This window comes from Aspergillus chevalieri, chromosome 4 (assembly GCF_016861735.1).
Source record: "Aspergillus chevalieri M1 DNA, chromosome 4, nearly complete sequence".
Classification (NCBI taxonomy): domain Eukaryota; kingdom Fungi; phylum Ascomycota; class Eurotiomycetes; order Eurotiales; family Aspergillaceae; genus Aspergillus; species Aspergillus chevalieri.
In genome coordinates, this window is record NC_057365.1 from 43,228 (window position 1) to 69,209 (window position 25,982).

A 25,982-nucleotide genomic window follows, 5' to 3' on the forward strand; every position below is an offset into this window, starting at 1 on the left:
GGTAGCGAATCAAGCCGCAATTTCACACCAAAAACTCCTCAAATGCTTAAGCAACTACGTCGACAAGCTTCATCAATTAAAAGGCTACTTAGACAGCGCTCACAAAGCCCACCAAGCCCAACACATCGTGCACTTAATCAGCTAGTAAAAGGCTGCCAACTCGCAATACAAAGTGCTACAATTTTAGCAAAGGAAAACACTGAATTACGTGCTGCCAATGAGAAGCAGAAGCAAAAGCGCACTCAGTCTAAAAGGCAGATACCTCATGAAGAAGGCTTGTCAGTTTTGGAGCTTCGTGAGCTAGTCACACAGCCAGAAGAAGCAATTGAAGCACCTCCCCCCCCTCAGCCAAGAAGGCCTTCACCACCTTTACAGCTGCGAACAAGGGCTTTACCAAGGTGCGGAGCCTGTGGAAATGAGGGACATAAGAGAAATGCATGTCCAGTTAGACCTAATTAGCTAATTTCCTTAATTTAATGCCGTTTTGGTTGATACAAATGCATTTACAATTTATAGGCGGGGGTTGGTGTCCAGCTCGCTTACATGTCCAGCTCGTTTACCGATTACGTTAACTAACTACAGCGAATTACTGCCTCAGCAGTCAGGCGCTCAGCGGGCAGAGTTTGGGGCCTCAGGCTGCCAGTCTACCAAAATGGGCATAGGCTACCCGCAGTCGGCGGTCTTGGCGCCACACCAACACAAAAACCGCCCCAAACTTCATCCATTAATTGGACCCCCTATATGCCAGATATTCATATCAGATTTTATACCGTTTTATAGCGTGGAGAATTAGATTCCATATGATACCAAAATGATGTTTATACCCCCTCATTTGGAGGGCATACAGCGGTCTACAAACTAGGCACTGCAGTTGACAATACCTGACTCGGGACATGAGCAACTGTCGTTGACATTCCTTTTCATTTTCAAATCCCGGTGTAGCAAATCCTGGTTTCTTCAACGGCACCTGTTTTCAAGCGACTATCCTGGTTCTCATCGAGGCAAACACCGTGTAGATGGACCCTGGTCAAAGTCCTCGGTCCTCAGCGCCAGGATCGCGGTGGAAAAAGGGAAATGCTGGTATACATCGGGTCTCGACTGCCTGTTCCCTGTGTCGGGTTAGAAGGCTAAAGGTTTGTGCTTGGTCCCACTAACTGGAAATATCTTGAGGCAACGGTATTAAAACGTCTCTTCTAGTGCGATGGAGTAATGCCGTGTGGTAATTGCTGTAGAACACAGGCCGATTGTGTCATCGACGAACATAGTGATAACCGGCGCCGTTCTACACTGAAGCGCAAACTAGATAGCCTCGAGGATGACCGGGAGCTCCTAATACGGCTGGTGGAGACCCTACGCGATAGTGGCGACACTCGCATCTCCGCGCTTCTGAACCTGATCCGTAGTAACGCCTCTCTAACCGAGCTCAAGTCCTATATCAACGAGCAACTATGCAGACCACAGTCGCCTGAACTCGCCAAGGCCCATGATGAAATTAGTCGGCTACATGAGGCCACTTCCCAGACTTGTCGGAGTGTTCTCGATGTCAAGCGACTCTGCGATCAGCCTGTTTTCCGAGTCCCGGCAAAACCGTGGACGACCGTCACAGATGACGATGGTTTGGTATCGCATCTCATATCGTTGTATTTCACATGGTATCATCCATGCTTTCCTTGGATGGACCGAGACATCTTCATTAGGGACATGAAGGGTGGGAACGTGAAATCTCAATTTTGCTCGCCATTTCTCGTTAATGCTATTTTGGCCGCTGGATGCGTAAGTTGGTAGATGCAAGAAGAGTCACATAAAAAGATTACCGTTGTTTCTGACCAGATCCATCAAGGTAGCCTTACTCTGATTATGCGGAAGCATACACCGATCCGGACGACTCGGGCACGGCAGGAGTTCACTTCTACAACGAAGCGAAGAAATGCCTCGAGATGGAAGAGGGACATATGAGCATCGCTACAGTACAAGGGCTAGAAGTGCTTTCAATGTGGTGAATATCAACTCTCCTACTCTTATGCCATTTCGGTATTCGTCCACCGGCGCTAACAGCAAAACCTCACAGCGCGTTTACTATGGGGAAAGACCGACGTGGCTGGCTATATCAAGGGCAGTTGGTATTCTCTGCCAAGGACTTAGACCGCAATACCCCCAAAGCTCGACCGAACGCCACCAGCCGAGATCTTGATTTGGGGCGAGTCACCGACATCACCCTTTGGGGATTGTATATCATCACAACGTATAGAAAACACTGAATACTTGAGCGAGGGATAAATGCTAACGAATGCTAGAACAACTGCCATGGCTTATCATAAACCACCACTGATCGATACTCCGAATCGACCTTGTCCACAAGGAAGGCACGATGAAATTGATTCGTGGTGTCCTTATCCATCACAGCGAGACAGCCTCCCGGCACACTTCCTATGTCATTTCAACAGCCTGTGTGACTTGTCGATTCTTGTTAGCGACTGGTGCCAAGCAGTCTTTGGTAATCCAGAGAAGCCCCATTTTGACGCAATCAAAGCCATTGTGGAAGACATTCATCGGCGCCTATTGGACTGGGAGCGGAGGATACCGTTGTGTATTAAAGTCGTTCCCGACAGTTGTGTTCTTCCTCAAGCATTGTGCTTACAGTATGTTTCGAATAACCTGGCTAGTGAACCATGGGTTAATGTCAATATCGCAGCATGTATTACTACACCATTACGATCATGGTCTTCGGGTTTGCCAAAAATATAGCGGACGACAAAGATTCTCTGAATTCGGAATTCCATAGGTTCGCGGCAGATACGTGCTTACAGTCCGCACGGCAAATTGCCAAACTGGTAGATATTCATCGGTCATCCTGGGGTTTAGATCTTTTCGTGGTGACGTATATTCAGTGGATCACTGTCTCACTGTTTACATTGCTGGAGGATTTAAACGACCCAATGAATCGGGAGGCATTCGCCAGCCTCAGTGTTGCTGCGAAGGTGGCGTCGCGACGTTGGGTTTTAGGAAAAGGTATGCTACGGGCTGTTCAGGTCACGGCGCGAAAGATGGAAGTGTCCTTGCCTTCCGAGACTGATGTGCTCTTCTCGGACTTTGAAAAACAAAGTTGGGGCCCGAAAGATCGACGAGAACTTAGCAGCTCGTATCCAAACTTTGCTGTTTCAATCGGATCATTCCAGACTGATGAAGTCGAACTCGACAAGTTCCTGGAAAAATGGGACACTCTGGACATTTCCGATTCCGGTGAGGTGGACAAGTCACGGTCTCCTGCTGAATAGTAAATAATGAACCTGTTGGTGATGGCATCTCTCATGCACCTGTCGAATGTCATCGGCTTACTTTGTGCGGTCCTGGATGAGGAAGCTCAGGATTCCGTACTATCTTCTTATGTCTGTCTTTGCGGAGATCGATACATGTACATTCCTCTCGATGTTTTGCTACATTGGCCGGGTTAATACACTGTCCTTCGCATATCACATTTTAGGCTTGGTCTTATTGAATACACCACAAAACAGCTGGGCTCCATGTGCCTTATAAAAATATACAAATTAATATATACAAGAGAAGGCTTGTACATCGTGTTTCACGTTAGGCGTAGGTTTCTTGGAAAGAAAGGAAAAGAAAAGTGCCTTGGAAAGAAAGGAAAAGAAAGGAAAAGAAAGGAAAAGAAAAGTGCCATAATGCGTAATAGAGCGAGTTTCCCATACCACTATCAAGACACCCCTGTGTAACTGTGAGCCATTATTCTGGAACAAGCAAACCATCCAGATCACCTTGAGCTAAACAGTCATCCAGCGATTCGGTTGACTCGAGTTCGGAGGAACCACCAATGCTAGACGTCCTGTCTTGCTGTCCGTACTCGTGTACCTGAACCAGTTAGCCTTTGTTCGCGTCACCTGTAGCCATTCAGAAACTCACCGTTTCCAGCATTTGCGCGAGATACTCGGAAATATGGTTATCTGTACAGTGCGCGTGCTTCAACACTTCGTTTTTCAGACCAAGGATCTCCATGCGGAGGCAGCGGAATTCAGACTGGAGCTGCTGATGCTTGGTTGACTGTTCCTTGAACCGTTCCTCGAGCACTTGCGTGTGCTCTTTCCTCTTCTGTCGACATCGACTGGCTGCTTGCCGGTTTCGTTCCAAAAATCTCTCCCGTGATGAAGTCTTCTGAATACCTGTTTTTGCGGGCTTTGCACCACGGCTTTTTCGATTCTTAAGTTGACCATTACTCGGGACAGGCTGTGTGCTTAGGCTTTCGGACAATTGTTGACCTATCCAATTTCGTTAATACCGAAGACTAGCATTCCGTACAAAGAGACATTACCGATGTCATTTTTAGGTGATCTTTCAGGACCATGAAATGTGTTCAATGGCAAACCAGGATTGTACAAGTCCTGGCCGAGTGGAAAATCCCATGTCGAAAAAGTCGGTGGTATCGACTCGAGACCTTCTATTTGGCCATCGGCATGCCAAAGGCTGAGGCTGGCGCCCCAGGGGTCATAGATTGATGTTGAGGTTGGTTGAACGCCAATGGAGCAGGACATGGCAGTCAATAGCGGCGGAGGACGATGCGTAGGGTGGGGGGTAATCAGACCGAATAGACCAAAGAGCTCAAGATGTAGCATAACAAGAATGGATATAAAGGATGGAGAGGAAACAACCAAACGAAAATTTGACGGGACGAACACATCTTAAATGACTTCTCGACCAAAATTCCCCGCCAATGATATGTACAAACAGCTGACGACCGATAAACCGGGTAGGAATACCATGCACCCTATTATCCTGCGAACCTGTTACTACATTGCAAGCCATTGGGCTCCATCATTTGCCAACCAGTGGTTCAGCTCCGTCGCCATCATGAAGTCTTAGGATGTATACGGACAGCAAGCCGGTCCCTCATTCTAGATCCAGAGAATCCACACGTCAGCCTTGAGAGGCATCTTTTGCATTTTTTTATTATTATCGGGGAGGCCAGTTAGCGCACGCATGACGAACGTTGACATTGTCCGACATTCCGTGATGTCCAGAGCTGTCGACTGCAAAAGACCAATGAATGACGGACCCTGTGAGTCAATTCAACGGGTCTGTGGGGACACGTCCGTATATCGAACCTTGAGTGGTTCTGGGAAAGATTTCCAGGAGGTTTTCATCCTGTGGATAGCCACGAGCCGGAAGAGGAAACCGGAAGTCATCTCTGACGCAGATGTCACACTATGAGTGCACGGTGACATCCCACAGTTCCTTCCTTTCCCGGACGACCGCCCAGCGTTCTCTTCAGCCAACCAGCGGGAAAGTCTTTGCCAGATCCAAGTGTGTTCTTGAAAGCCTGGTTCATCTTTCAACTGACAGGATCTCGTTCTTACTTGATTATGCAGAGAGTCCGATCTCTATAATACCTGATTTGCGTATGAGATATGGGATACGGAATAGGGTGTACCTGTTGAACGTGCGCTAATTACTCGAAAGACCTTCTACTCGACGTCTTGTATCTGGAGTTGTCGCCATTGACGGTGTTCTTTCCTTCGGTATCAGCGGGACTTACAAGTCAAAATGGGCTTCACAGCGAACGATCGATGCAAAATCTGTCTACCCATTGGGTCTCTTTCTGCCTCGTTACTAAGGCATGTACGCGGTCCTACTTGCCGTTTTGGTTTACTCCGGGACTCTGCGGAGTAGGCGGAACAACTCTTACGCGCCGAATCTATTTAACCAAATCCGTCATCCCACTTGTATACTGAACCTCAGCCTACCCTCAAGTCGAATCGATCGCTGCGTTGCAATCGGTTGCTGCCGTCTCACCACCCGTAACGGATATGTCGATCACTGGACCACCAGTCATGTGGTTGCCGGAGGGAGGTCGAACGCTTGTTTATTCTACCGTTCATGACCATGATATCAAACTGGATTACTATTTACCACCTGTAGCCAGCGGAAATTTGCCGGCCCTGATTCACTTCCATGGCGGTGGAATGACTTCGGGTTCACGACGCGACAAAGCGTTCCCGCAATGGTTATACGGTATGTTCTGAGCATCATGGGCTCGGGATTCGTTGTAAAACTCATCTTCGTGATAAGATCACTGCCAACGGAATGGATACATCTTCATCTCGGCAGACTATAGGCTGTGTCATCCAAGCACCGCCCTCGACCAGATTGATGATGCGAAGTCTCCTTTCAACTTCTTCGCAGGAGGCTTCCAAAAGGAGCTGCCAGAGAACATATCCCTCGACACCAGGTGCATCGCTGTCACGGGATTCTCGGCGGGCGCGTATCCTGCTCGTACAGCATGCGTATACGCGAATCAAGACCAGCTGTCCTGATGACCGTCTATGGCACTGGCGGCAACCTCCTTCTTGACCATTGGGTGACTGGTTGACCCCCGACGTCTATAGCGAAGTTTGTCGGATCTCGAAAGCGTCGCCAAATTACTTGCGGACAAGACCGTCGTGAGTGATGACATGCCAACCAGTGGCTTTCTCTCGGATCGTTTCGCACTTACAGCTCGTTGGGAACTCGATAGCACCTTCCTAGACGGGTGTTTCGGAAAGCCCGGCCTTGGTAAGATGCTCAATGAAGTGGAATATGCGAAACGAGCTGCAGCTGTACCTGAAGATATCAAGCCAGGATTCCTGCAATTATTCGTGACGGAAAACTATCCGCCCTCTGTCTTGGTGCACGGCACAGCAGACGAAGTCGTTCCCGATAAAGAAAGCGTGAAACAATACGAACAGCTGAGGAAATTAGACATCAAAACAGAGCTGCTGTTAGTACAAGACGGCAGACACGGTCTCGCCGACTTCGGTTCCGGATTCCCACCGCAGCCGGCGACAGGGTCTACAGAGGCTTACGGCAGAGCTCTGAAATTTATCGCGGAAGTCTTCGTATCTAAGTAAGCCAATGCCGACATGTGCAGACTGAAGATACTGTAAGTAGCGGAGCCCGCAGACTATTGACTAGCTAGTTCTACAAAGAATAACGTGTCATACCTTGAGCCGTTCTGGAAATCTCTCAGTGCCCTTCTGGACGCGCACTCCTGAGGTTTTGCAATGGTAACTGTAATGACGGAGAAGTATAGACGCGAATGACACTGCATATCTGTGCCTCACACTCAGGCATTTGACTCAAGGATCGAGATCAATGAGGCAGAACGACGTCATGAGTCAAACTCGCCCTCCACCATGTCATCCGACCATTACAACAATCAACCATTCCCGTATACACTCTTAACAAAATGCCCGAAATCCTCGGAAAGGAAATTGGTCCTATTGGCTTCGGCCTCATGGGCTTTACCTGGCGAGCTACCCCACCCTCCCAAGAGCAGGCCTTTGCGACCATGCGCGCTGCCTTGAGCCATGGATGTATGTTCTCTTTCTCCTCACCAAGAATGCGTGTCGCTGATATTCTCAGGCAACTTTTGGAATGGCGGTGAGTTCTACGGCCCACCTAACTACAACAGCCTTGTGCTCCTGAAACACTACTTGGAAAAGTACCCCGAAGACGCTGGAAAGATTATGCTCAGCATCAAGGGTGGCGTAAACCCTCACACCCATGCCAGCGATGGCTCCGCTGAGAACACCCGCCGCACCATTGACGACAGTACCGCCCAGCTAAATGGACGCAAAAAGATCGATCTCTTTGAGTTCGCCCGCCGTGACCAGGGAGTCTCCATGTCTGAGACCTTCGGCGTCATGGACAAGGAGTACGTGCAGACTGGAAAGATCGGAGGCGTATCGTTGTCCGAGGTTCGCGCTGAGACAATTCATGAAGCGGTTAAGCACGTCAAGATTCATGCCGTTGAGGTCGAACTCTCTCTGTATGTCACTCACCCCGTCTCAGGCACGACAAATCCATGTAGTATGGACAGCTTGTGTTTGCTAACCAACGAATCGATAGCTTCTCAACCGAGGTCCTTGAGAACGGCGTCGCAGCTGCCTGTGCTCAATATGGCATCCCCCTCATCGCTTACTCCCCCATCGGCCATGGAATGCTCAGCGGCAAAATCCGCAGATTCGAAGATATTCCTGAAGACTCGATAATGCGGATGTTTCCCCGCTTCCAACCAGGCAATTTTGAGATTAACATGCAATTGGTGCAGCAGGTGGAAGCAATGGCCGTCAAGAAGGGTTGCACTCCAGCCCAACTTGCCATCAACTGGACGCGTGGACTTTCACGTCGCCCAGGTATGCCCCTGATTATCCCGATTCCAGGTGCTACAACGATTGCCCGCGTGGAGGAGAACAGTAAACTGGTTGATCTTACGGACGATGAGATGGCACAGATTGATGTGACTTTAGCGAAGTTCACACCGGCTGGTAGCCGCTACCCGGATAGTATTCCTGTAGACACCTAGCCATTGAGTTGCTCGGTGTAGGTTCGTTGTTCTGGATGTCTAGCTAGATCTGGTCCAATCGGACTAAATCAGCACTCTCTTCAGGATCCGGGACACGTTCGGGAGAGAAAAGAAGATATGCATTCACAATGCTTAGGTAGCCATTATGCTCCGTACAAGTATGCTTGCTCCGGAAGATACTCGGTCAGTTTGTCTGGGTCGATCAGTTGCCCCAGCCTACCTCCCAATCGATCAGAGATCGTAATTGGACTACCTAAATAAGCTTTTGCTACATCGAATTACAGAGTATGCACTTTAGAAATAGCCATTCTTTATCATAAAGGATTCGGAGAAGAACAATATCCGCTAGTATAATAAGGAAACAAAAATCCCATCTCTCCCGTCTACTACAGAGTACCGGTAAAATAGGCATTATTCTCTGCCTTGCTTGCAAAAGCACGGACGTTGGATTTCTTCGGTTTGTCTCCCAGTCATATTGCACCCCATGTTCTTTTCAGTATTAGCCTTCGCTTCTGATGTGTCTGCAGGAATCGAGAGAAAAATAGGTGAATGATAGTGATTCCAGGCAGCTCTTTTGATATGACTCGTAAAATCTCGGAAGAGCGACACCATGTTTATTCTCGATGCATCAATTAGTATTTGTCGGACAGACTTCCAGACACCAGTCAAGCTTATATACTCCGGATCATCGTGTCATGCACACGTCGGACTGGTCGCCGGCTTTGACACCGCACTTGAGGGGTTTGTCTGCGAACATCCTGCCACTGCCCCCCCGACTGTATCATCCACCGCAGCATCATAGGCATCTCCGCAGTTCGGGTCACTAAATATCTATTAGCGTGCCAGCATCAACCAAGAGAGACTCATTCCCACCTGGAACCGCCGGTGGCATTGTTGAAGTACGAACAGATATCATGCGAGAAACAGTCCTGCGTGTATACATCGCCAATCGCGGTTCCAGTACATCCGGCACCGCATCGGCCATTACACGAGTAACTTCAGGGGTTTGTTAGCGCTGGTTTAGTTGATGACAGAGCTGAACATACTCTCCGGAGCCATTGCTGTTGGTTCCATAGTCACTTCCAACCACACCGACAAACGAACATGTCTGCCCGTCACGGTTCGTCCATGTCGCGGTGGCCGTGGCGCCGACTTCAAGACAGATGATGGAGCGCTGGCTAAGTGTCGCACTCATAGCCAGTGGAAGGGCCGCAACGAGGCTATAAAATACCTTCATGTTGTTTTCGACTAAAGAGTGGGCTGGCTATCTCGAAGAATCGACATTGCCCAAGGATGGTTCAACTCCTTTTTAAGGTGGACCCCTCGGTGGGTTTCTCGGAGTTTTGTTTCTCGGCCCGGGGCCGTAAATTAATGTTGATTAAGTAGTTATATTGCATCAAAGCGGCTATGATGACGATGTTCTACAGGAACAGGGAAAAGGTTGGTAAGGTTGGTTTATCTCATTGCCGAGGTTCAGTCCATACCCTTTGGGTACAGTCTTACATTCACTATGTCTGATTCCTCGGTCTATCCCGATGTGGTAGGAGTCTTTATTCGCTCATATAACTATAAGCAAGTGATCCGTCCGTGTGCAATTTCAATTTTCATCTTGGCGAGGCTCCGAGCATGGAGCAGAGCACAAAAACCTGGATTAAGTATTTCGTCCTCCAATTAGCTGCGTTAGGGATATCACGGCAGCAATGTCTCAGCCCACGGTCCGATTCGAAAAAATCAATATCCCATTCCTGAAGTGCATAAATATAAGCTCGCCCCTGACTAATTACATGATAGGCGCTGCATATACGTCTCATGTCCGTTCCACCATCATCTCCATTGGCATATACAAATCATGGCGTTTCGGTTCTGAAAGTTTTGTGTAGAAAGGACCAAATCGGTATCAAGATCCTGCCAACATAGTATACGACCGTTCCGAGGAAGCCATCCATGTCAAGATTCTGCGCAATGAATGAGTTTCATTGTTGCAGGGGAAATATCCATACGCGATGTACTTACGACTATCGATGTGCCTCCGCTTTTCTTTACCCAAGCAAAAGACCGCTCAGCCATCTGGTTTTCATAACGAGAACAAGCCTCGCGAATCTGCTCTGTCGAAAGCGGTATACCGGTCTTTGCTGCTTCATGTAATGACAGTAGTTCGGGGAGAACTTCGGCGCAGTCGTGCAGAGCCTGATTTGCTCCTTGGCCGCTATCGAACTGTTAATGATGATCTTCACTGCTCAAGCATCGTGGTTCCTACCGATTTGCCTGCATAGCGTGGATTGCGTCCCCAATCAGCCAAACTCTTGGATGCCCTCGAAATGGTTCCGCTGTCCTCTCTACTATGCTACGCCAGCGCGGTGAGGGCTTGGTGCTGGCTCGTAGCGGTGATACATATATATCCGCGGTACCATCGTCCTTTGCCGCTGTCAGCAGCAACCGTTTACTAGGAAGCTTTTTAGTCCAGGCTATTGCGGCGTGTACATGCAAAGTACCAATACTCACAATCTTGGGTCCCAGTCCTGGATGAAATCCAGACAAAACCTAAATTTGTCGGGGATCTCAGCCACATTTCTGTAGTGGGAGTAGCCCCTTGGAATGCTCAAAACCCAGAAGAAGAACGCTTCCTTCAGATCACTGCCTGAATGGCCCCCATCTTCAGTCTGCAGAGATGGAAGATAAACTGTCCAGTTGTCAGAAATATCCATAACCAACCAAAATGGTAGACTGACGAGAATAATATAGCGTGGCTCCCTTTGCAAAAACGATGATCGGTCCCCGGCGCAACTGACTGGGAAGTTCGTACACCTGGTTGAGAGTAAGGCTCCCCTTTGCAAGAAACGCCCAATGAGTGTTGATCGAGACAAGGTTCTGCAACCCGACTTCTTTGTTCACCTTTATGCCGGTCAGCAACCCTCACACGATTGGGTTCGCTCCACTTACTTGAGAACGACTTCCATCGGCACCAATCAGAATATCGCAGTCATCGAAGGAAGAATCCGAAAAATAAGCGCGTACTCTTTCATCTCCATCCGCCTCGTGGATGATTTCGTACCGCAAGAAAGCATTGCCGTACTTCACGAGTCCATTCTGCTTAAGTGGCTCAGTTAGGATGTCATGAAGTACAGCTCGACTGATGGCAAACGACTTGGCGTAGGAAGGTATAGCTGTCAAATCAAGAATCTCTTCGCAGCGAGAATTCATGATTGTCGGTGCTGTCGAGCCGGAGACCGAAGACTGACCGAAGCTCTTCGAAATAGCAGCAATATCCTGACCTCTGAGACACGCGCGAAATCCAAGCATAGCAGACTCACCCAACCGAATCTGATATCCCTCTCTTTCCATGTCGCTCTCATCTCGTTCATACACTGTCACGTCCACATTGTTGTTCCGCAGTCCGTTTGCCAAAAGGGCTCCAGCCAGTCCGCCTCCCACGATAATGACCTTGAATGGTGCCATGGTCAGTCAACACGTCGCTAAGATAAGCACCGCGGCATCCACTCTGCTTCTTCACATTGATAAAGGAAGGACTCGATCAATGGCTCTGTTCACTCAATACAATTATTGCGGAGACTTGTGGGGGACCGATATATCGGATCCCCGCCGGCTCACCACCACCGAGTGGGGTTCCGACGCGTGTCTTCTGGTCTATCGGTGCAAAACACATCGTGAAACTCGTTACGATTGTCGTTTGTGATGACAGGCCTAAGTAATTACCAGATTCGTTCTTCTTGTGGTGCTTCATTGGGAATGGGAACTACTTGACGCCGTTGCCTTACCGGTGGTGTTACTAAAAATATTCTGTAGAACAGATATATAAACCCACTGCCACAGACGATAAAAAATGTCTTCTTTACTCGTTTTTTAATCTGCATCGATATGGCCCTCCTTCATCTCTTTTGGCAAGAACGAGGGCTTCCCGCTCTCGGTCAGAGAGAGCTAGTTTCTGCCCTTCTTGCGACAACGCTCCTGCTTATCTTCTACCGTGTCTTGAGTTCTGTTTATTATCGAGCTTTCCATCCGTTGTCCCGGTTTCCAGGTCCTCCAGGAGCTGCCACGTCGAGACACTGGGTATATCGAGTGATTGATCGTGGCTTTCCCGAAGAGGACTTCGAGAGACTACATAAGCAATATCGTGAGCACAACCACCATTGATAATTCCACAGCGTGTTGATTTGAATCCATTGCAGGAACGCATGCGTTACGGATCGGTCCCAATGAGCTACATATTAGCGATGTTCAGCAGTATAAGGTCATTTACAGCCAGAGCAGGCCGTTTCCCAAGCATGGTCCATTTTACGAAGCGTTCAATACTCCCCATACGGTCTTCACGGAAAACCAATGTAGACATGCATAAAGAACGGCGTCGATTACTGAACCCCTTGTTCTCAAGAGCTGGCGTATTCAAACTCGAGCCGGTGATTCACGAGAAGGTTGGCATAATGTTGAAGAAGATCAACCGTCTAAAGGAGTCTCACTCTATAAATGTCTATGATGCTTTCAGGTTAGTCTATTGCACAGGACAATGACCCGGAAAATCTCACACTGTACAGATGCCTCACGACTGAAGTCATCATGGAGTTTGCCTTTGCAAAATCGGCCAACATGTTAGAGGAGAATGAAACTACGTTCGAGTCCTGGTTTCTCACGGCATTTGACTCCGTTGCCGGAAGTCTCTGGAAATTGCAGGAGTGGCCCCTTGTACGGAAATCTTTGAGCTTCGTACCGATCAATCTGGTTAGTCTGGTCGATCCACAAATTGCACATGTGGCTCGAATGCTGAAGGTACATGTCTCTGGTTTCTCGTGTCCCGGTTAGTTTGGGGAATGTCACTGACAAATGTATTGATTTTGCAGTTTGCTGAAAGTTGTCTCCAGCATTACACTATTCATGGCAATAAAACACCACATCCGGTCGTTTTTGACCATCTTACTTCCGTGTCGTACGACCTCAAAGTTACGGAGGCATTGGATGTGTTGATCGCTGGCGCTGACACAACTGCGTCGACTCTCATGGCTGGTATACTTCATATACTTTCAGACCCCGGCATTGATGCCAAGCTACGGCAAGCCCTCAATGAGACAGATCCTGCCGGGGTCAAGCTTTTGGAATTAGAAAAGATTGGCTACCTAGTAAGTGAATTTGAACTTATTTGTACTCGAGGAATTCTGTCTAACATTGATCGCCAGACGGCTTGTGTCAAGGAATCTTTGAGAATCGGGATGGCAGTACCCGGGCGTCTACCACGAGTGGTCCCTCATGATCTTCCACAGCCTTTCGTTGTTGACAACAGAATAATTCCGCCAGGAGTAAGTGCCATTGATATCTATCTCTGGCGAGACGCAGTAGCCTAACTCTACATTAGACTGTCGTGTCAATGTCAGCTTATACGATGCACACAAACGAAGACGTTTGGGGACCTGATGCCAGAAGGTTCAATCCTGATCGCTGGTTACAACCAGAGTCCAAGGGTCTCGATCAGTACCTCTGCACGTTCTCGAAGGGGGCTCGGATGTGTATTGGTCAGAAGTATGTATTTGGTCCTGACATCATCGGTTAATGAGAAACTGATCTATCCCCAGTGTGGCATATGCTGAGATTACAATCGTGATGGCATACCTATTTCGAAACTTCAAACTCACCCTACCGCAGAACTTTGTTCCTCCACACCGGAGAGATATGTTCACTATGGAGTATTCCGAGCCGGGGTTGCCGATCCATTTCTCAGGACTGGGAAAAGAATGAAGCCCTCCGGGATGGACTAGTCGGTAACGCAGTATTCTCAGTCAACGCATACATGAAGTGAATATTTACTTTCCAAAGGACTTCGATTTACAAATTGCAAGCAGGCAAAGCAGTTGTTCATAGGCGGACCGACATCTATGCCGATATATATTTTGACAACCGCGGAATAGATTATACCACCAAAAGAAGAAAAAACCACATTTCGGCAGGAATGAATCGTCAACGATATTCAAACTTCCTCTACTGCCCATATAGAGCACTTCAACGCATTAAATTTGTACATACCATGTGCTGTAGGAGTATGCGGGGACCAGTGGGTCTCGGCACGCGACAATCAGCCAGCCACAAAGTTGTCCGCTGAACATGTTAATTCTTTCGGAACCACGGTTCGCTTCTTGAACAGAGAGTAGACTATTTGCAAACACGTCGAGCAGAATGACCCAAGCAAAATCACTCACAATTCTCGTCACCGGAGTAAGCAACGCCCCACGATGGCTACCAGTGCTACGCTCACTCTTTTCAGGCCGCGGGATTCCTAGGCTCAAACCTGGTCGATTTTCTCCTGGCAGAAGGTCATCAAGTTATTGGCGTGGATAGCTTCCAAACTGGCTCGCCAAAGAACCTGAAACATCTCGAGGGCCATGAAAAATTCACGCTACTCAAGTACGTATTCATTGACGGAATTGGTGCCCAACGAGGCTAACGCGATGATAACAAGTCAAAACATTCAATCCCCAATCGAAGGTTTAGGACACATTGACCAAATATACAACCTGGCGTGTCCAGCCAGTCCAATCCAATATCAGAAAGACCCTGTTTCAACCTTGAGGACCTGTTTCCGCGGCACGGAAAACTTGCTGGAGTTGGCCAAAGAACGGAATGTTCGGCTCTTGCATACCAGCACCTCCGGTCAGTGACAATGCCATTCAAGATGCTCAAATGGTGATTATTAACCAGAAACAGAGGTATACGGTGATCCGCATCTTCACCCACAGCCCGAGTCCTATTGGGGCAATGTCAACCCTTTTGGACCCCGCTCTTGCTACGATGAGGGCAAGCGAGTTGCAGAAGCCCTCTGCTATGCGTATCGTGAGAAAGGAGTCGAGGTCCGCATTTCTCGTATCTTCAACACATATGGACCGCGGATGAACGCGGCTGATGGTCGGGTTGTCTCCAACTTCATCGCAGCTGCGCTAGACGGCGAGGAGTTGAGAATCACCGGCGATGGCAAAGCAACCAGATCGTTCCAATATGTCACAGACTGTATCAAGGGACTCTATACCCTGATGAACAGCGACTATGGCGATGGCCCGGTGAACATCGGAAACGATGGGGAGTTTACCATCCAGGAACTAGCCGACATAGTAACTGAGCTGGTTTCCAAAGTGACTGGAAAACCCGCAGTGCCTGTAACCTACCATTCACGTCCGGTAGATGATCCTTTGGTTCGCCGTCCTCAGATCACTTTGGCCAAGGAGAAGTTGGGCTGGGCTCCCATGGTCCCGTTGCGGGAGGGCTTACAGAAGACAATCGAGTGGCATATTAACGAGAGTTGAAACGACCAAGAGCGCGATGTTCAGTACATTCCCTTAAACAGAAAATAGACGTGCCATGATAGCCTAAATTATAGAAATGCAGAGAAGGATATTCTTATTAATTGACATCCAGCTTGTAATTCTCGGCAAAAGAATGGATGCCGAGGACCCCACCATAACAATCTCCGACTCTCCAACTTCCCGACTTCTTCCCTCTCCATCAACACAATCAATTATCCATAATGGCTCCGTCTTTCGATTCTACGGCTCTTCAGTCCCTCAAGGATGCGCTGAGATTTTCTCTGATCTTCACGCCCGAATCAGAGGGCTATCAGGATAGTTTGCGACGATGGTCCGATACGGGCGTCAAGCCCGCGGTACACCCCTCACTACTCCAGTGGAATCTAGTTCGCTCACTAACCTACCAAAGGGCGTTGTTGTTATGCCATCAGACGTCGCAGATGTTCAGACAGCCCTGCTCTGGGCCCAGCAACACCACGTCGATCTCGCGATTAAAGGCGGAGGGCATTCAGTTGCCGGTACCAGCTCGAGCGAAAACGGCCTCGTCATCGATCTTTCTCAGCTGAAGGGTGTTTCCGTTGATACCGCCGCGAAAACAGTCACAGTACAGGGAGGCGCTACGTGGAAGGAAGTCGACGAAGCTGCATGGGAACACGGTCTCGCTGCAGTCGGAGGCACGGTGAATCATACAGGCGTGGGTGGGCTTACACTGGGCGGCGGATACGGTTGGCTGAGCGGGTTATACGGTCTCACAATTGACAATCTATTGTCTGCGCGCGTGGTGCTTGCTGATGGTCGCTTGGTTACCGCGTCTGAATCCGAGAATCCGGACCTGCTGTGGGGATTGAAAGGTGCGGGGTACAATTTCGGCATTGTCGTCGAGTTCACATACCGGGCACACGAACAGAAGAATCCTGTTTTCGCGGGTATCATTTCCTTCCCGCCGGACAAGCTGGAGGCAGTCGTCGAGCAGCTCAACGAAACACTGCTAAATCCTGATCCCCGGGGTGGTGTTATGTGCTTCTTGGCGCAACCCCCCGGGGCCCCGGTGCCGATGATCAATGTCCTTTGCTACTATAACGGCACCAAAGAAGAGGGAGAGAAGCGATATGGTGGATTACTGGAGTTGGAGCCGGTGGTCAACACGCTGGACATGGTCCCGTACTCTCTGTTGAACAGTCTTCAAAATCCTATGGCGACATATGGCGGACGGAAATCGTTCAAGGGAATTTTTTACCAGCCACCAATGGATCCCCAGTTCGTGCGCACCATCTTGACTGACCTGACTGCTAAGATCCAAGAAGACGAGGATCTGAAGGCATCCGCGTTGATCCTGGAGTTCTTTGACATGCGCAAAGTCTGCGAAGTCCCTTCGGCGGCGACGGCATTTGCTAGTCGGAACAGTACTCAGAATGGAATCATCTGCCTGCGCTGGTCTGATTCCAGCAAGGACTCCCAAAATCGCGCCTGGGCACGCGAGATGCAGGCCCGATGGAAAGAGCAACTCAAGACTCCCGATACGGATGTGCCGCAGTACATCAATTATGCTGAGCGTAAGTTCGCCACTGATTTCTTGTATATGCAGGACTAACTGATATAGCTGGTGACTCCGCCGTTTCCAACATTTACGGCGCCAACCTGGGCAAGCTGCAAGAGATCAAGGCGAAATATGATCCCACGAATGTGTTCCACAAGATGCATCCGATCGAAATGAATGCTCCAACCGCATAGTTTGTCGATAATTAAGAGTTGTATATATGATTAGAACTTGGACATATCAAATTGATCCTGATCATAACAGGCGGTATCATATTCGTCTCGAATTCCGGATATCAATGGGGAATTTTGCCCTGCAAGGAGCTTACCTGGAATACAAATAGCAGGCCTTTTGTACCGACGTAAGTACTGGAATGTCGATATCACATTCCATCAAGCATCAGCACCAGGTATAAATACAGGTCGCCACAGCATTGGTCGCTGAGCACCGCACCGCCATTGGCCGTGACAATGTATACAACCCGATTATCATGGGCGCTGCTTGCCTGCGGCAGTCTGTGTACCACCGGCGCAGCACAGGCTACATCGCCTGACAAATACACCTTTAGTGAGCTCTGGGATTTGCAGAACGTTCTCTGGAAAAACTTTGTGTATCCAAACAATTTGAAACAGATAAATGCCACCGATGAATCTGTTTTCACGCCCGAAGTAAGGAAGTATGCCTCTCAATTTGTCCACATATTGACATCCCCAGGTCGAAGGTCGTGTGGACGTGACCCGTACATTCGACGGCCGCGAGCTCAACGCTGAGTACATCTTCGGACTCTTCTCAGAGCCCGATCATGTCAGTCTTGTCGGGGTACCGATTGAATACAACATCACGCAGTTCGTCGCGAACGACGATATCGCTTCCGCCACGACCGTGTTCAACTTCAATGCGACGACATTTGGTCTAGTTGTCCCTGTCACCATAGACACGTGGATCCAGTGGAATGACGATGGCAAGATCGTGCGCTACGATGCTACCTTCCGCTGGTTCGATCATCTCATCGAAACCCTCTTCGGTGCCATGGGGAAGAAACTGAACACAACGTCCGAGGAACAGATTGCAGAGCATATCAGCCAGGTCCTAGCGCAGACAATCTGCAAGACACACGAGGAAAATTGTCACGGCGAGAATCAGCAGTATGAGAGTACGGACCAGTGCCTCGACTTCTTGCTCAATCAGACGCGTTTCGGGAAGCCGTTTGAGTTGGGTCGCGATACGTTGCTTTGCCGTGAAGTGCATGAGCTGATGGTCAAGTATCGACCAGAAATCCACTGCTCGCACATTGGTCCGACTGGAGGGGATTACTGCGTTGACGATAGGCCGTATATGAAGGTGGTAACGGAGCAGTATTTTAGCGAGTCATGGATTCCGTTTGGATATGGGAAGGGGCAGAATATCTGGCTTCCTTGACGAGTATCATATCGAATTGGAGAATGATTTGAAGTTTGAAGTTCCAGTGTTTTGCGCTCCAGCTTCTTCTTTTTTTTTTTTCCGCCATTTGCGACCATATGTAGTAGGAGTTCCTTCATTGTTCATCTTATCGAGGTTAGATGTGAAGAAATTATAATCTTGCTGGCTTTCATTACTGATGACCGCTGACTATGCTATCATATCTACCAGTAAGATGCCCATTTGCTTTCTCCCTTGACCACCTGGATAAATTGTTCAGCAATAATCTTGTCGGCCTGCTCTGATGGGTGTAGCTCGTCAAACCAGAGGAACGTTTCTGGATGTGGTAGACGCGTGCACTTGTTCGTTTTCTGGTCGCAGTGGTTGTTGTGGCCAGTCACGTTGGTGATATTCGGGTATTTCGTGTTGTTGTAGTAGATGTCGGATATCTAGCGCCATGTCAGATCAAGTTCTGCTCGATTCTCAGAAAGCAACTCACCAAACTATACGTATCCATCACAGCGAACCTTGCACCGGGGTACCTCTTCGCAATGAGCAGTTCATACGGCGTGCGATAGTCAAAGACCTGGTTCAACGCAATCACCTGTTCCCTCATCCTATGGCTAATCTCCGTAATGTTTCCCGACTTCCATGGCCAATACAACGACTCTTTGCCAGTGATCCCGCCCTTCTCCGGCACTGCATACAATGGCGCCAGATGGAGGGGTGCCAAGTTCATGAGCACAAAATACTTCCCGCCTGAGCGATACACATCATCGAGCGCTCTGTACACGCAGTTGACATAGGCCGCAAGAGTATAGTTTGTGTTCTGTGAGTCCGTCAAAAAACCCTCATAACCGATGTCGTTGGTGCCGATCCAGATAGCGTATACGGTGGACTCGGGTGGAGGTCTCTGGGATGCGCTATCCGCGAGATAGGCCGGAACTTCGTACTCCAGTACAGACGGGTATGGAATTTTAGTTGAGGGTTCTATACGTGGAGTGATTTCCTTGGAACAGTCGGCACCGCTTACGGCGTAATCGGATAGCTTCGTCCCGGTTTGGTTGGCGGCAAATCGAGGCCAAGAAAAGCCGCCCGAATTGGTATCATTGCTCTACTTGGTCAGTTTCCATTTCATTCGAATAGCCGGAAGAACATACCACTGGCTCATCCCAGCCCACTGGCGGCGCGGAGCCATTGTGACTAGCAAAGTAGTCCCATCGCGACTCGTCCGTGTAGCTGTTCCCGAACACGACAAGGTTGGTGAACTTTTCCAAGTTCCAAGCCGCAGCGAGAGCCGGAAAGGCCAGCAGTGAGAAGCGCATCTTTGGTGGTTGCGGGATGGTAAGAGGGAAAGAGGGACAAACTGTACTCTGCAGTGTTGGAAGAAAGGGCGCTATATGTAAGTCACGTGTTGGAGGTGTCCGAAAAAGGAGGAACTGTTCAGCTTCCTCTGCTGAGAAGTTTGCATTCTGGTTGCTTCTGCAGGACTTCTGGGCCCATTGGACCGCGTAGATTGCGATTGACATTTACTACTGGAGCGATGTGCAGTTCTCCGAGATCCATTGGTTAAAGCTCGACGAACTCCCTTACACTATTTGAGAGCTATAACCATTGTGCAAAGCGACGTTGAGATCCGACGCATTATCATATAAGCCTATTATGGTTGCGAAGACTTTTGCAGGGAGTTTTATCATTACTCGGCGCGACGTATACAAATGCACCCCCAACGAAGCATGGGCGATCATGGCTGATTTCCAGGATGCAAGATGTTATCGACAGCCTTGTCGATCGTACTTTTTCATGAGCCTCATTATTTCCTCTCTTTGTTCGAAGCTTGTAGTTGTGTGATTGAAGATCGATAACAAAGAAACACTCGATATTGTTCCCGACCACAATACATAACCATGAACGCCTCGACAAACAACCACATACATTCTCAACTCTGCCAGGCAGACATCATGGAGCAAAAGCAAACCCAGCGCTCGCATATCCTCATAGTCGGATCGTTATTGATCCTTCTCGCCGACTTTGGCTGCTTCCTCTCGATCCCGCCGCAAACAAGATCTTCGAGGACATCCTGTGCAGACAATACTATGCTGCGCATCCGATACATCCATCGGAACAGAACTGCAAGATTGCTCCGGTCCAGAACGAGTTGGCCCGGATCAATGGCTGGAAGGATACATTTGACGCACTGCCGAGTATACTCGTGGCAATCCCTTATGGCGCGCTGGCCGATCCCACCGGTCGCAAACCTTGTCTTCTCTTGCCGATACCCGGTGTGTTGCTAATCGATATTTGGACGAGACTCATTTGTGGGTTCTCATGACTTCTGTGCCGTATCCTTAGTGTTAATGGTTAGGCTGGCCTGGCTGCCCGGCTTGTTTCGCTTACAGGGCGGCGGCGACCTCGTCGTTTCCTCGGTTGTCTGCGTGATGGTCGCAGATGTGTTCCCTAAAGATGATCGATAGGTCTCGGCCTCTAATGCTGTTGGAGATGCGACTGGCAAATCAGCGCGACAGCACTGTATCAATTGAACTCGTTTTTCATCCTGGGAGAGATTCTGGCAACACCTGTCAGTGCTGCCATGATGACATGGTCATCCTGGACACCATATCTTCTGAGTCAGCTATTGTTGTCTTGGGACTGCTATAGCCTGTTCCTCCGGGAGACGCTAGATAGGCGAAACTTGCTTTCCTGATGCTGACCATAATAACTATTGGCTAGAGCCTTGCGCATGTCCCCGACCGTGAAGGACCGACGGATGTCACGAGTCAGCGGTGGCCTCTCGATCATGGGGATTCGTCTTGGTCGCGATTGCCGCTGCGCCTAGTTTGTATGTCGCAGGTTTGGTGCTGCTTTTCCCTTGGGTCGGCGTTTGTCGTTACAACGCGCAGTCTGGTGACAGCGCTCGTCCCGACCGGACCAAACCGGACGATTGCATTCCGCTGCTGCCGTGGTACAGTCCATCGGGACATTGGTTGCCGCACCATGGTTTGCTCAGCTGTTCGATGCAGGCTTGCAATTTGGGTGGCTGGGGTTGCCCTTTCTGCTAGCTGGGGTGCTGTTCGGTCTCGCGACGCTAGCAGTGTCACTAGTGAGGACGCATGAACCAGCGAACGAGTCGGAGCAAGAACCTCTTCTAAGTGAAGTTGCATAAACGCGTCAATAGAAATTGGTATATGCTAACCTCCATCCTGGATTTCGGTACCGATACCAGCAACAATCGCACTCAAAGGGAACATATCCTCCTGGAGCCTCTTCCATCATGGACAAGTCTACTCCAGCAGCGGCAAAGGCCCGCCCAACAGTCTGACCGCCACGGAACATTGCTTTCGGTACATTTGGAATCGGGCTTGTTGTCTCAAGAACAATCTTCTTCAGTTCAGGAAGAGCCCCCTCCTGCAGCCACCGGTATATCGGCTCGAGGTAGTATGACTCGAGATCAACGTGTTGGATAGCGCACTTTAGCGTCAACTCTTCTATGCTCCGTGGGAGAAGTGCCTTCTGTGGCAAGATTCCTTGCTCAATATGCCCACGTATGATCCACAATTCAATTGCCAGCCGCCGCAGGGCCACAAAGTCGATAAATGCCAGTGGCTGTATCGGCGGTCTGTCGTCGTCAAGGAACAAATCCAGATCCAAGGTGACAAGCGACGAAGCGTGCATACGTAGGGCGTCCAAATTCGAAGCGCGGTCGTCTCCCGATACGCTGCGGGCCCGCCAGGCCGATCCCTTGGTGGTAAAGTGTTCAAGGGCCCTGGGCATTGAGAGGATATCACGGAGGTGGGAAGGTCGAATGTCACAAGTGATCAGTATCAGTTCCCGAAGATCCGTCGAGCGTGGTTCTGCAGAACTGAACGAGGTGAAGCAGGCCATGCGAGCATTGGCAATGGTGAGACGTCGTAAGGTTGGAAGTAAAAAAAGGGCGTCAAGCTGGGCAAGCTCCCAACTTCCCTGTTCGCTCAGATTGATGGTACCTTTTATTTTAGTGGATAAATACAGTGCACAGTGTGTTGAAGAAACATACATGTTCGCAACGACCGAAGAACTTGGGAATCTGGCATTGTAGCCTCCAGCAACAGATCCTCAAACTTTTTCGACTGCTCCATGTAGCGATATAAGCCCAGAGACATTGGACCTCCGTCATTGACTCCTTTGATAAGTAGCGACTCTAAATTGTACAATTGAGCGATGGTTGGCGACAACGCTTCGAGCTGCATCGGAGCATCCGTTTCATCGGCGACATCGTGATAATGTATCCACAGTTCCCGCACAAACTCCGCTCGAGCAGGAATGCGTTCAATGGCATTGCTGATGGTGTCCCTGTGGTTATTTCGTAGCGAGACGGTGTGGTACAGATGCGGTTCGACGAGCAGCTGCAGTGTCCTGCAGACGCGACTCAGACAGGCCAGCGAAGACGCGTCGACGAACGGCAGAATGATATCGAGCAATTCATTTGGTAGGTCAAGCAGCCGATTTGTCAAAGAGGAGCGCATGATATGGAGAGAGATGAAGAGAAAAAAGTCGAAGGATAGAGTGACGTCGAGAGGTAAAAAAGCACTCCACCGCGGAGAGGGTGATTCTTTCCCCATCCGGAAATCTCACGGCTTCACGGACGCCGGATAGAGAAACTGACGTGAACTCTTTACAGACAAGCAATTATTTTCTGGGATTTTATATACATTGAGTGTTGCTGTATACAGTGACTTTCCTAATCAAGGAAACTCCGGAGCGGCTCCCTTGACCTTTGTATAGGCCTGCCTGACTTCCTCGCTTGCAGTGATCTCCCGCAACCACCGAGCAATGTTAGGATACTTGTCCAGCGACAATCCTGCAAATTCGTATTGCCGCACCCACGGTTCAAAATGGTAGTCCACGGCCGTGATACGCCCGGGCAGGATACTGCGTCCGCCGGATTTCTTGAGCTGGCCTTCAAGCACATCGTAACACCGGTATGTCTGTGCGGCGTATCGTTCCAAAGCGTTGTCATTTGGGGTCCCGTTATAGTGTCTGTCGCTGTCAGTCTTCCCTTCACATGGTATAAATAATGTAGACGATCAAACATACCGGAACCAGTTGGTCTGTCCCGTCATGGGTCCCAGAGTAGTAAGCAGGAAGTACTCCCACTTGTCAAAATCCACCCTGTCCTGCTCCGTGTCGCCTACAGGTCCCAGAATATTCTGCTTGTCGTACACGCGCCGGACGTAGTTTAAGCAAGCGCCGGATTCCCACGACGTCACGCCGGTGTTGGGATCCTCCAACGCCGGAACACGGCCGTTCTCATTGATATGCAGGAAAGTCTCACCCTTGACACCGTTCTTAGGGTCGTCGCCAAACTGCCATTGTTGCACGTTGTAGGGAAGATGCAAGGCTTCGAGCGCGAGAGCGACCTTGATGGGGTTGGGGCCAGTGGCGTGGGCATGAAGCACAAGTGGCTGCATGTTGGCGGATGATACAAACATATATGGTCAGAGTGAATTAATTGCCGCTTCAGTTTTGATTGTTGAGTGGAGGACAACAATGGAGCCTCTTATATTCGGCAATGAGATCAGTTGGAGAAGGCATCGGCCGACAGTTGGAGCATCCCTTCGGCTATTCACACACTTGGCACTTGCACAATCCTAAAACCAGACGTGCTCCACAACGCTCTCGAGAATCGGTATAACGGACACATCCAAGCCTCAACTGACCCCTCGCAACTGCAATATAACGCTGCCAAATGCCGCTGTACAGACGTGTAGTTGGAGACATGACATCACCATATGACCCCAATTGGAGTACCTTCCACATTGGGACAGCAGCTTATCTCGAGAGATCGAAAGAGCACTCCGTAGAGGGGTGATACAGCACAGACCTTCGATTCTTTTCTGTTCAGCGGCATTATTAATATATGTGGGGTTCTCCAACGTTGTTTGTTTATCTCTTTATCTCAACGGACAGCCGTTTCGTAGAATTGTCTCCATCAAAGTTGACCATAGCAATAGGGATTTCAACATTGACATCCGGAACCATGTGGGCAGCTCAACTGGTGAAGGTCAGTATCGACTGGTAACTCCAACAAGCCTCAACTCATAGTAGCAGTATAACGCTCCCTACACTCTCTTGGCCGTCCCCATCCCCGCCATCCGGCCAAATGAACTGCTCGTCCGTGTCCATGCCGCAGGCTTCTGCCACTCCGACCTCCAAGTCCTCCAGGGCGAATTCAACAGTCCATTGCCTATGATTCCGTCCCATGAGCCCGCTGGAGTGGTCGTCGAGGCCGGCGACGAAGCTGCCCAATCGTGGAAGATCGGGGATCGCGTCGGAATATTAAACTTCAAAAATGCTTGCTCGAAGTGTCCAGACTGCATCTCCACGCAGAAGCGATATGGTACCTTAGATGCCCGTTTTTGTCGTCGTCGCGAAACGGCTGGATTTCAGCATGACGGGGCTTTCGCAGAGTACATCGTTGCTGATGCGGCGACGACAATCGCGTTGCCAGACTCAGTATCATTCGAACAGGCCGCGCCGCTGCTATGTGCAGGAGTATGTTCTTAAGACTGATTCATCAAGTTAATGCTAATGAAACAGGCCACGGTATACGGGGCCATCCAAAAGGTCGCTCCCTTCCTGCAACGCGGGGATAGTATCGGCATCATCGGGATCGGTGGCTTAGGTCAACTGGGCGTGCAATTCGCAACAGCCCTAGGTTATCGCACTGTTGCCATTGACAATCACGATTCTAGTCTGCAACTGATTGATGGTATGCCACCAATGTTGCGGCCGGAAGCCCGCATCAATTCGACTTGTACCGATGCCAAGGAGCAAATTATGCAGTTCACAAACGATCAAGGCTTAGCTGCGGCTGTCGTCTGTACGGATCCCGTCTCGGTAACAGGATGGAGTCTGGAGCTGCTGCGAATCGGAGGAGTGTTGGTTCCACTGGGATTGCCTCCGGATAAATGGCAGTTTGATTCGCAGACACTGCTGTTTCGAGAGTTGGTTATCCGCGGAAACTATGTGGCCGGGAAACAAGAGGTCGAGGATATGATGCAGCTCGTTGCTAAGCAGGATATCAAGTCACAGTTGACCGTCGTACGGCGAGACGATATTCCTAGCATTCCGGATATTTACAAGAAGCGAGCTTTCCGGGGGCGTCTAGTTGTCCAGTGTCAATAGTTAGCATCTTCATGGAGTCGAGATCCCAGCCCTTGCTTTCCAGACCGTAGAACAACACCGTGTTACTGTGACCGCAATTTAGCCAGATGAAACGTGAAACCCATTCTCCCCCGTTCATACTCCGGTTAATCTTCGGCAGCGCTGTTTCGGGGAAACATCCTCTGCAGCATGGGGTAAATGTCCGAGATATCCCCGGGCATCTCCAGTCTTACCACATCACCGGGGAACCTTTAGC

The 25,982-nt window shown here is 49.6% G+C and overlaps 15 protein-coding genes across 15 annotated transcripts; 9 read left to right on the top strand and 6 right to left on the bottom strand.

Annotated features, from left to right (window-relative positions):
• Positions 1-1,209: 1,209 nt before the first annotated feature.
• ACHE_40012S (fungal specific transcription factor domain-containing protein) lies at positions 1,210-2,000 on the top strand (the record flags this gene model as incomplete). Its single annotated transcript, XM_043278163.1, has 2 exons — positions 1,210-1,773; positions 1,845-2,000. The coding sequence occupies 2 exons, from the start codon at positions 1,210-1,212 to the stop codon at positions 1,998-2,000; spliced, it is 720 nt and encodes a 239-aa protein (XP_043135970.1).
• Positions 2,001-2,693: 693 nt separating this feature from the next.
• Positions 2,694-3,275, top strand: ACHE_40013S (uncharacterized protein; the record flags this gene model as incomplete). The annotated part of the gene is made up of 1 exon (XM_043278165.1): positions 2,694-3,275. The coding sequence occupies one exon, from the start codon at positions 2,694-2,696 to the stop codon at positions 3,273-3,275; it is 582 nt and encodes a 193-aa protein (XP_043135971.1).
• A 463-nt stretch (positions 3,276-3,738) lies between these two features.
• ACHE_40014A (bZIP transcription factor) lies at positions 3,739-4,622 on the bottom strand (the record flags this gene model as incomplete). The annotated part of the gene is made up of 3 exons (XM_043278166.1): positions 3,739-3,864; positions 3,916-4,268; positions 4,322-4,622. 3 exons carry the CDS (start codon positions 4,620-4,622, stop codon positions 3,739-3,741), a joined length of 780 nt encoding a protein of 259 aa, XP_043135972.1.
• A 1,836-nt stretch (positions 4,623-6,458) lies between these two features.
• On the top strand, positions 6,459-7,037 carry ACHE_40015S (alpha/beta hydrolase family protein; the record flags this gene model as incomplete). Its single annotated transcript, XM_043278167.1, has 2 exons — positions 6,459-6,889; positions 6,962-7,037. The coding sequence occupies 2 exons, from the start codon at positions 6,459-6,461 to the stop codon at positions 7,035-7,037; spliced, it is 507 nt and encodes a 168-aa protein (XP_043135973.1).
• A 194-nt stretch (positions 7,038-7,231) lies between these two features.
• On the top strand, positions 7,232-8,350 carry PLR1_2 (aldo/keto reductase family protein; the record flags this gene model as incomplete). Its single annotated transcript, XM_043278168.1, has 3 exons — positions 7,232-7,358; positions 7,408-7,813; positions 7,894-8,350. 3 exons carry the CDS (start codon positions 7,232-7,234, stop codon positions 8,348-8,350), a joined length of 990 nt encoding a protein of 329 aa, XP_043135974.1.
• A 693-nt stretch (positions 8,351-9,043) lies between these two features.
• Positions 9,044-9,587, bottom strand: ACHE_40017A (uncharacterized protein; the record flags this gene model as incomplete). The annotated part of the gene is made up of 3 exons (XM_043278169.1): positions 9,044-9,173; positions 9,224-9,346; positions 9,397-9,587. The coding sequence occupies 3 exons, from the start codon at positions 9,585-9,587 to the stop codon at positions 9,044-9,046; spliced, it is 444 nt and encodes a 147-aa protein (XP_043135975.1).
• Positions 9,588-10,197: 610 nt separating this feature from the next.
• ACHE_40018A (uncharacterized protein) lies at positions 10,198-11,806 on the bottom strand (the record flags this gene model as incomplete). The annotated part of the gene is made up of 6 exons (XM_043278170.1): positions 10,198-10,305; positions 10,364-10,556; positions 10,608-10,793; positions 10,853-11,030; positions 11,080-11,242; positions 11,291-11,806. 6 exons carry the CDS (start codon positions 11,804-11,806, stop codon positions 10,198-10,200), a joined length of 1,344 nt encoding a protein of 447 aa, XP_043135976.1.
• A 983-nt stretch (positions 11,807-12,789) lies between these two features.
• ACHE_40019S (cytochrome P450) lies at positions 12,790-14,092 on the top strand (the record flags this gene model as incomplete). The annotated part of the gene is made up of 6 exons (XM_043278171.1): positions 12,790-12,851; positions 12,901-13,132; positions 13,204-13,479; positions 13,537-13,656; positions 13,713-13,876; positions 13,930-14,092. 6 exons carry the CDS (start codon positions 12,790-12,792, stop codon positions 14,090-14,092), a joined length of 1,017 nt encoding a protein of 338 aa, XP_043135977.1.
• Positions 14,093-14,527: 435 nt separating this feature from the next.
• UXS1_1 (UDP-glucuronic acid decarboxylase family protein) lies at positions 14,528-15,648 on the top strand (the record flags this gene model as incomplete). The annotated part of the gene is made up of 4 exons (XM_043278172.1): positions 14,528-14,566; positions 14,616-14,755; positions 14,811-15,001; positions 15,056-15,648. 4 exons carry the CDS (start codon positions 14,528-14,530, stop codon positions 15,646-15,648), a joined length of 963 nt encoding a protein of 320 aa, XP_043135978.1.
• A 328-nt stretch (positions 15,649-15,976) lies between these two features.
• ACHE_40022S (FAD-binding oxidoreductase) lies at positions 15,977-17,379 on the top strand (the record flags this gene model as incomplete). The annotated part of the gene is made up of 2 exons (XM_043278173.1): positions 15,977-17,201; positions 17,249-17,379. The coding sequence occupies 2 exons, from the start codon at positions 15,977-15,979 to the stop codon at positions 17,377-17,379; spliced, it is 1,356 nt and encodes a 451-aa protein (XP_043135979.1).
• A 276-nt stretch (positions 17,380-17,655) lies between these two features.
• Positions 17,656-18,604, top strand: ACHE_40023S (uncharacterized protein; the record flags this gene model as incomplete). The annotated part of the gene is made up of 2 exons (XM_043278174.1): positions 17,656-17,853; positions 17,900-18,604. 2 exons carry the CDS (start codon positions 17,656-17,658, stop codon positions 18,602-18,604), a joined length of 903 nt encoding a protein of 300 aa, XP_043135980.1.
• Positions 18,605-18,807: 203 nt separating this feature from the next.
• On the bottom strand, positions 18,808-19,908 carry ACHE_40021A (SGNH/GDSL hydrolase family protein; the record flags this gene model as incomplete). Its single annotated transcript, XM_043278176.1, has 3 exons — positions 18,808-19,032; positions 19,083-19,697; positions 19,744-19,908. 3 exons carry the CDS (start codon positions 19,906-19,908, stop codon positions 18,808-18,810), a joined length of 1,005 nt encoding a protein of 334 aa, XP_043135981.1.
• Positions 19,909-21,751: 1,843 nt separating this feature from the next.
• ACHE_40024A (F-box protein) lies at positions 21,752-23,085 on the bottom strand (the record flags this gene model as incomplete). Its single annotated transcript, XM_043278177.1, has 2 exons — positions 21,752-22,566; positions 22,617-23,085. The coding sequence occupies 2 exons, from the start codon at positions 23,083-23,085 to the stop codon at positions 21,752-21,754; spliced, it is 1,284 nt and encodes a 427-aa protein (XP_043135982.1).
• Positions 23,086-23,304: 219 nt separating this feature from the next.
• ACHE_40025A (glutathione S-transferase family protein) lies at positions 23,305-24,030 on the bottom strand (the record flags this gene model as incomplete). Its single annotated transcript, XM_043278178.1, has 2 exons — positions 23,305-23,599; positions 23,657-24,030. 2 exons carry the CDS (start codon positions 24,028-24,030, stop codon positions 23,305-23,307), a joined length of 669 nt encoding a protein of 222 aa, XP_043135983.1.
• A 569-nt stretch (positions 24,031-24,599) lies between these two features.
• On the top strand, positions 24,600-25,747 carry ACHE_40026S (uncharacterized protein; the record flags this gene model as incomplete). The annotated part of the gene is made up of 3 exons (XM_043278179.1): positions 24,600-24,623; positions 24,671-25,114; positions 25,160-25,747. 3 exons carry the CDS (start codon positions 24,600-24,602, stop codon positions 25,745-25,747), a joined length of 1,056 nt encoding a protein of 351 aa, XP_043135984.1.
• Between the last annotated feature and the right edge of the window lie 235 nt (positions 25,748-25,982).